A 9,123-nucleotide genomic window follows, 5' to 3' on the forward strand; every position below is an offset into this window, starting at 1 on the left:
CTTATTTCGAAATATAATGAACGGGTAATATTGACTCTTATTGCGAATCTCACTCGTGGAATTCTACGAATTTCGAACTAAGTTACGCACGTAGATTTTTGAGTAATTGTAAATCTTACTCGTAGAGATTATGAATCTGCAATGGCAATATTATTTTTCGGAGTGTCAAAATCATTATTTTTTTTACTGCTGTGAAGTGTACAATAGACAATCAAAAAAAAAAGTTTAATTAAAATGAACTCGTTTTCCTTTAAGAAAATTTTAATATAATATATGTAAATCAAATAAATTCCGCTAAATACTTGAACTTCCCTCTTTTACATAAAAAAAATTTAACAAATAAAAACCTAAAAAAATTAACCTACCCTTCTTGATTACTGGCTTTCTACGCTTGAAAATTTCATTAGTAGAATTTGTTTTCATTACGAGTGTGATTCATAATTACTCTACTACGAATTTCGTAAAAAATTTCTGCTACTTCGGAATTCACAATATGAAATTCGTAATTTCTCCGATTTCAGTGCTACGAGTGATATTTACAATAAGGGTTAAATTTTATCGTATAAAATATTAAAATATTTTAATGACCTTGACCGTCTCAGTTGAACACTAAAGCATTTTAAATAGAAAGCAATATAAAAACTACATTCAATTTATATAAAAGGAAGAAATTTTTAAGACTGTCGTTTTACTGTCCATTACATTTTATTTAACAAAAAGGCATTTGCATAAAAGAAAACAAATTATTTGGCTCTAAATGATTTTTTCAACAAAAAGTCATTAGAAACCCGCATTATCATCAATACTTTGTATAGACTAATTGTCTCCTAGCTTTTGCATACAAAGATTTTTAATACTATGTATATAGAATTTGACAAAATGTGAAGCATGAAAATGTTAAATACTTAGATATGTGTAAATGTTATATAGTTACATAGTATTGAACATACCGTAATTTTGTTTTTACTGTTAATATTGAAGGTTAAATACCATTACAACATAAAAATAAGAGAAATTTAAAAAGCTGGTGAAAAAAAAATAATTCAATTTCAACTTAATTTTTTTAAAATCATTTCCAAACAGGAAGCATAACTTTATTGCCAATTTTAAAAATTGTTTTTCTGTTCATATGTATGTATATAGTACAAAAATAAGCAAAATGAAGTCTGATGAAAACAATGGTTTGCGAAATAGCACATTTCACTTGATTAAGAAAAATACTTCCATTAAAAAATATTCTTTGAATATTGCATAATTTTAGGGTAAGAAAATTAAAAAAAAAAACATCAATGGACTAATGGCCGTATTCGCCGATTGAATAGGTGAGTTCAGTGACCTCAGGTATAGAAATTAGGAAAATTTAGTGACAAAGTTTCAAAAAATGAAGTGACGAAAATTGAAATTTTGCTAACTTTGAGGGACAATAACATAGAAGAAGAGGGAGAAAGAAACAGTTTTTAACTTGTAAGATTAGTTCCTACAAAATTTGAGGAACGGTTTAGGACAACGGTTAACTTAAGCAGTAATATGTTTTCTTTCTGTTCACAAGTTTTTAAAAATTTTTTTTTCCAATTTTTTTATCCAATTTTATCGAAAATGGTGTAAAAGTAAGTGCTGGTTCAAACGTTTTAATTAATCATGAAAATTATTGGATAAAACTACCGTTTCCATTCTCATCATAACCACAATCATCAAAAATTATTTTGTTAAGGCGTCGCAGATGTTCTGTGCTGAGTAATGTGTTTTTTTTATAAAATCAACAATTTGAATACAAATTTAAAAGACTTCGTATATTTTTAAACTTTCATAGTATAAATATAAGCAAAGAGTATCCTTTTGAGTGACTACATAATATACATATATAAAGTCCAGAACTATTTATTTTTGTGTTTCTTACTTTTTTAGTGTGTGTTAAATTAATTACTACCGGTCAATGATTGATATTTAATAATGATAAAGTAAATTTCTAATGTTATACACTTAAATACTTTTGAAGAAACATTAAGTAAATTAACTTATGCATATTATAATTGCAAACAGATGTTAAGCATATCATTGTTTGGTTTTAATGCAATTTATGCAATTAAGTGTGACATTTTGCTTTACATAATGATTCTGTAAAACCGCAATATATATATTCATGTATATATTGATAGGTAAAATAATTTACTATGAAGTAAATTTCATGTCCTTAATTAAATCTTTGTTTTCCGTCGATGAAAGTTTTGAGTATTTTTTTATACCCATATGAACGTATACTCGAAAGGTATACTAAATTTGCCTTATCGTTTGTAACTCTAAGAAATAACGGTCTGAGATATAGACTCAAGTTTATGTTTTTGATCAGCATCGAATTCTGAGTCGATTTAGTTTTGTCTGTCTGCCCGTCTGTCTCAATGATAACTCAAAAACTAATTGAGCCAAGTTCACCAAATTTTCACAAATGATTTATTATAGTAAATGCCTGGTTCGGGTAGCTTCCATACCACTTCAAAAGTTATTCTGCTATATCTTAGAAACCATAAAAGCTGTGGTATTGAAGTTTCAAACAAGCGAATATATTATTAGAACCAATGTGTTTAATAAAGATCATTGAGATTGCTCGGCTCTTTCTAGTAGCTGTCATACAACTTCTTAGGTTATTGGTCTATATCTCAAAACTATAAAAGCGGTGATATTGAAATTGCCCACAAGCGAATACATTTATAGGGCCATTGTGTTTGGTAAAATTCGTGGAAAGTATTTGTCTCTTTCTGGTAGCTGCGATACAACCTTAGCATAACAGCCATTTCTTAGAAATAGTGTGGCCATTTCTTAGAAAATATTGAAAACATAGAACTGAAATTTTGCATAAATTAACATGGTAATATGGGAACTTAAAGTCATAGTCTTTCTCATAGTCAGCTATGACATATTTATTCGCACATATTTGCGAATACATGTTGCTTTTCCACAAAAAACATTTTGTTATAGAAAGATTAGTACATAAAAACTTTGTATAAATTATAAACGATTAATTTTTTGCAACAATTTCTTCTTTTTCAGAAACAACATTAAGTAAAAAATATGAAGAAAAGAAGCTGAAAAAGTCACAAAAAAAGCAATTCAAATTTTTATGAAAAAAGTTTACGGAATATTGACACTTTATTTCAACGTTATTTTCGCATTTTAATTTTCTCTTAATATTTCCTATCAAAATGGACTGGACATGGGCAGTTGGTGGTGTGTCAGCAGAAGTACCACGTACTACAGGTCCAGAATGTGTCAATTATATGACAAATAGACGACGTTTAACAGAATCATTTTTAGTTGGAATAATATGTTTACTCTCTATTCAATTGACAATAAAAAAGTTAAAACCACTTAATTTACCATGTTACTTAAGGTCAAATCAAGAACTACCACCCCCACTTGGTAGACGTTTATTGTTAGTAGCGATGACTTTTATATTTGGTTTGGAAATGGGTTTTAAACTATCAACAAGATCAGTGATATTTATATTAAATCCATGCCATATCACAACGATGATACAAGTGAGTTACAAATTTGTTTTTAATTTCTTAGATTTTAGACACATTTTTTAACACGTTTACACATTGTATTTGTCTTGAAAATTGTTTTCTTTTTTTATTAACATAATAATGATAAATTTTTTTTTAATATTTGCTATTTTATGAACCAGATTTACCTCTTAGCTGCAAAACCAACACGAACAACGACTGCTTTATTTAGAATACAAAATAATTATTTAAATGGACCATTATTAGCGTTCGTATTTCCAGAGCATGATTCCAGAACGTTACCATTAGAACAATTCACTTATTGGGTTCAACATGCCCTTTTATTTATAATTCCAATTTATTTGATAAGAGAAGGAGGTAAGTTCAAATCGTTGTCATATAAAACTAGTTGATATAATTAAGATAGACAAGTCGACTATGTCAGTTTTGTGATACTTGTACGAATTTTTCCTAAGAGCTGTATGACAGCTGATAAGAGTTTGGTTTAAATTTTAGTAGTACAGGACCATTATACTGAACTCTGTGAAGTACTGTTTTGACAAAAAGAGTTTTAAAAAAAGAAGAAAAAATGTCCTTTAAATCGAAAAAGGTAATTTTATTTTTGCTAATACAAATTTCGTGCACAACATACACAGTAAATCAAAGCCAATTTTCTTCGAGTGCTTTAATTGATTCCACATTAAATACGGTTCTTACTCTAAAAACTTTTGACTTGTCACCAGACGGATAGACTGGCCAAATACGACACTGAGCAAAAATTTATATATATATATATGTATATATACATATATGTCTATATATCTTCAACGTTTATTTCTTGGCGTTACAAACGGCATGGTAAATTTATAATACGCAGCATTTGTTCGATATGAAAAATATCTTAAAAATAATAAAAAAAATTTAGCACTTCATTTTAATTCACTATAAAAAATTTTGCAGTTTCATTAGGTATTTGAAATCAAAATCAAGTCAAATTTACATACATAAAGATAGATTTAATAATTTTCCATAAATAATTATTCCGTGATTCAAAAGAATGATACTTAACCATTTTATGTTCAGTGCCCGATTTTTACTAAAATTGCACTTATCCAAAAATTTCATTCGAACATTTCAGAAACATATTAAACTTACATTTAAAATAAAGTATAGTAAAGGCAAAAGGTTGTCCAAGAAAAATTTACTTAAAATAAACTTAATAACAGCAATTGTTTTTAATTGATTCTGACTTTTACATAAAATGTTCAATCTTCAGTAGAAGGACAGTAAAGAAAAACTGATAAATTTTTTATCAAAGCAAACACCATAGCACAACTAACATAAAATTTTTTAATTTTTAGGTGCCTATAAACTAGAAAACATAATGGATTTTAAATGGAACTTAATCGGTATAGCGATAATGTTACTCTATCACTTCTGTTTTTTAAGTCCGATATCAATGGTGAGTACATTTGTAAGACTTTCCTTCTTAAAAACCACGCTGTACAAATTCTTGCAAAACGAATAGAAACAAATTTATATACAAAAAAAAAACTTATTTTTTTTTGTCAAAATAAATCATTTATGTAGAGCAAATATTAGAGTTTTGTTTATACAGTAGTAGTGAGTAGTGGAAACCAAATACAAAAAGGGCATAATAAGTACATGTAATCACAAAAATTTTACTTTCATTTTCAGTTAACTGGTGTCAACTTAAATCATATGCTGTGTGCTGCATTAGCTGACCCATTTCAAGGTCCAAATTATCGTATTGCAGCAATAATACATCAATCATTATTATGTCCAATATTATGTAAATTAATTACAATTATATTTACAAATAAAAAACAAATTCAATTAGATGTGAAAATTAGACAAAATAATCATGAAATGATATATAATAGTGAACATTCAAATAGTAATAACTATAATAATAGTCAAAATAATACTAGTAATAATATAGAAAATTTATTAGGAAGTCAAACTACAATTATTGAAGAACCTATACCAACAACCAAAATTGATTAGTATTATACCTTCAAAATTATACTTAGGAAGTTCAATTTTTTTAATTAATTCTTTATTATTATCTTAATTGAATTATAAAGTTTTTTTTAATGTTTTTGTTATTTTATTAGGTAAAAATATATTTTTGTTGAATATTATTTGTATTTTAATTATTTTTTAGGTTTGTTAACTTATTTATATTTATGTATAACTAATATTTTATTTTAAACATAACGAAAATAATAATTATTGATGTTAATAATTTAAGATCAAAAAATTAAAGGCTTTACATACAATAGAAATAACAGGGTATAAATGGAATGAAATTCAATTTGTAATACAAAAAATTAATTTTAAGATTTGATAGTTTATAAGTTTTAAATCAATTCGCAAATTTATTTTAATTTACAAAATTGTTACATGTGTGTATAATCACCATAAAAATGTGAATTTTCTCAAATCGGGAATTATCAAAATAATTTAACTTTAGTTTATTTTAGATAAGAGAAAACAATTAATAATTTCCAAATTTCAAAGAATATAATCTTAAAATTAACGTAAAAAATTAACTTACATATATGATCCAAAAATTTAAAACCTTAATCATTACACTATGCTTCTAAATAAAATATGAAATTTCATAATATTTGTTGAATTCCGTTGAATTTTCATTTATAAATGTTCTTTAACAAAATAGCTTAACAGAAATAGATGTTGTTTAATTACAAAAAAAGACAAAATGTATGCAATGTTTGTGATTACTTTTTCAAATGTATAACAATTTTTTATAAAATAATTATGTCAATTATAAATTTTGTGGCGATAAGGAACAACCACCTAAGTCGAATTTCGTGCGAAACAAGTTGCGAGATTTACAACAATTTTTTAACTTAGCTGAACCAGAGCATTTGAAAGTAGTTGTCTGTTTCTATTTTTAGATTTTAAACCAACATTTTTATGTAACAACTTCAATGTAGTTTTGAAAGTCTTATCGTTTATTAAGCATAAACATTTCCATAATAATATTTTACACATATACATCAAAGATTAAATAGAATAACAATATGTGCCAACACTTTTTGTTAGCAACTTTCATAATTTTTTAAATTAAAGTGCTACAAATATGATTAAATATGATAAATTAAATTAAAGTGTAAAAAATTTAAACGTTATGTAATCAATTTTGTGCTAAGTCAACTTATATTGTTTTGCCTTATTGCCACTGGGTTATATTTAAAAAAAAAATGAGTTGTTTTCAATAAAATATAAACAGATATATTTGATTTCGGAAAAGATCTCAAAAAAATAACTGCTTAAGTTATTATAATACAACTGTGTTTTACATAAACATAATACTAGTAGGCACCATACCTTTAAATTTTATTAAAAATAATAAAGCTTTCAATTTTCCTCAATTTACACATTTTTATTAACGCATGTTTCAATTGCACATTTTTTTTCAGTTTCTATATAGACAAATCGTTTCTTTAATCGGGCATAACTGATTGTATACTCTTATGCAAAAAGAATATCAAATAAATTTACATTCTTAAATTATTTTACAAAAGTTAATTTATTTGATATTATTTAAATCCGTTCTTGAGGGATATTTATCAACAAAGTCTGTTAAACTTTATAAAATATTTAAACGAATTGGGGATATTATATTTCCAAATGTAACATTTAAAATTTAAATTGGTACCATTGTAGAAACTTTAAAGAATAGAAGTTAAATTTCATTTAACTTATATTATTCTACATACATTTAATAGGATTTCGTTTTGTTACCGAACTAATTCAATTTTGAATAAAATTTAAAATTTTGAAAAAATTTTAAAAAATTTCGTAAATAAAGGAATAATGTCAATTGGCTTTTTTATATTACTACTCGCATATTTTTCAAAATATTATGGAAATTTACTTAGAATCGTAAGTAATATTTATATAAAAATCCAAGTATTTACACTCAAAAAATTTTTTTGCAAACAATTCATTTTAATTTCAAAAATTTCCAAGTTAAAATTAGACAAAAATTTTCTTATACGCTAATTGAAAAAAGAAAGCAATTTGGTTCCTTTTAAAATTTTACTGATTTTAATTTAAACTTGAATAATTTAGTATCCCTTTCATTTTATTATATTTTTAAAGTAGAGCTGCTATTTTAGGAATTTAATATATATTTAAATTATGAATGTATATCTTTAAATATGTATATATATATATACACAGCCTCACGGATAAAAAAATAAATAATAAATTAACAACTTGTAAATTTAAATATTTTAATGTTATTAAATTTTGAGCAAGTTATATAATAACAATAACAAAGCGCGTGTATTTAAAAAACAAAAAATAAATACATGTTATTATATATATATAATATGTATATATCACATATTAGTATATATTAGTATGTATATATAAGTATAGTAAAAAAATATGTAAAAATTTTTATTGTAAAAATAATATTTAATATGTTATACAAGAGCTTTATTTTTTTAAAAACAAAAATTATACTCTAGATTATACAAATAATAAAATTCATTAATAATTATTAATTGAAATTAGTAAATATATACATACATGCTATATTAAATTTAATCTTATATTGTAATAATAAAGAAAAGCAAATAGTAAAATAATTATTAATGCATACGTATGTAAGTAATTATACCTAAATAAAAATGAAGAACGGAAAATCTTTAAAAAAATTAAACTTATGAATTTTTTTAAAATATGTAAAAGCTGAAAATATAAAATGTAAATTTATTTTTTTTAAATTTTTGTTCTACTTTTTTTTTTAATTTAAAACATTTTAGAAATAAAGTGTAGTATTTGTTGTTAAAATTATTCTAAAATTTACACAAACATATGCATATAAAACTTAAAATTCAATATTATAAAATAAAATAGTAAAATCATTTTAGAAAAGAATACTAAAACCTGTCGGTAAAGAAACATACTTAGGACGAATTGATTTATATACAAATTTCTACATTCTACAAATATTTGAAGAGATCTGGAAAAGGAACTCTTTCAATTATTATTTCCACAAATCCAACACGAGTCCAAAGTTTTCTACTCTTTCATACATTTTTGATGTATTATAAATTCACACAAAAGTGACTTGCTAAACATTTAGTACCCGTAAATTTATCACCAAAGAAAGGAACAACATACATATATGTATGTATGTAGCTATATGTAATATTGAGGAAATGAAGCGAGAAATTTGGTTTTTTTTAGTTATTTTTGTTATTATAGTTAGAAATGCACATCATCGTGACAGGAAAGTTTCAACAAACTATTTTTTAGAAATATGTCCATCTAATTTTTCAAATTTTCATTTTTGTAAGTGTGAGAATTAAGATTATATTAGCGCCCTTAAAATTTGAAGTTGTTTAATTTTCATAATCTTGTACAACGCTTTCGCGGAACCAAAAAATACTTTTTGCGATCGATTATGTGCTGATCACATCAGATTTTTTTAATAAAATGAGTATTTATAAAATGAAAGAGTTACGTTTTAGCAAAAGCAAAATCAATCTATTTAATTATTGAGACTTATTTTGAAGAAATCAACTTAACAAAATCAATTTATACAAAAAATTAGTAT

General features: G+C 24.5%; 1 protein-coding gene across 3 annotated transcripts in view; it reads left to right on the forward strand.

The window, feature by feature from the left end:
• LOC129606299 (transmembrane protein 164) overlaps nucleotides 1-5,565 on the forward strand; it is a 40,909-nt gene extending 35,344 nt beyond the window's left edge. For all 3 annotated transcript variants that reach the window (XM_055516549.1, XM_055516548.1, XM_055516547.1), the window contains exons 2-5: nucleotides 3,046-3,533; nucleotides 3,683-3,878; nucleotides 4,862-4,962; nucleotides 5,199-5,565. In XM_055516549.1, coding sequence (XP_055372524.1) covers nucleotides 3,198-3,533; nucleotides 3,683-3,878; nucleotides 4,862-4,962; nucleotides 5,199-5,528 — 963 coding nt within the window. In that variant the 5' untranslated portion in view covers nucleotides 3,046-3,197 and the 3' untranslated portion in view covers nucleotides 5,529-5,565. The remainder of the gene's footprint in view (nucleotides 1-3,045; nucleotides 3,534-3,682; nucleotides 3,879-4,861; nucleotides 4,963-5,198) is intronic.
• The last annotated feature ends 3,558 nt before the right edge of the window (nucleotides 5,566-9,123 follow it).

Source organism: Condylostylus longicornis, unplaced genomic scaffold (assembly GCF_029603195.1).
Source record: "Condylostylus longicornis isolate FDR11 unplaced genomic scaffold, ASM2960319v2 ptg000018l, whole genome shotgun sequence".
NCBI lineage: Eukaryota > Metazoa > Arthropoda > Insecta > Diptera > Dolichopodidae > Condylostylus > Condylostylus longicornis.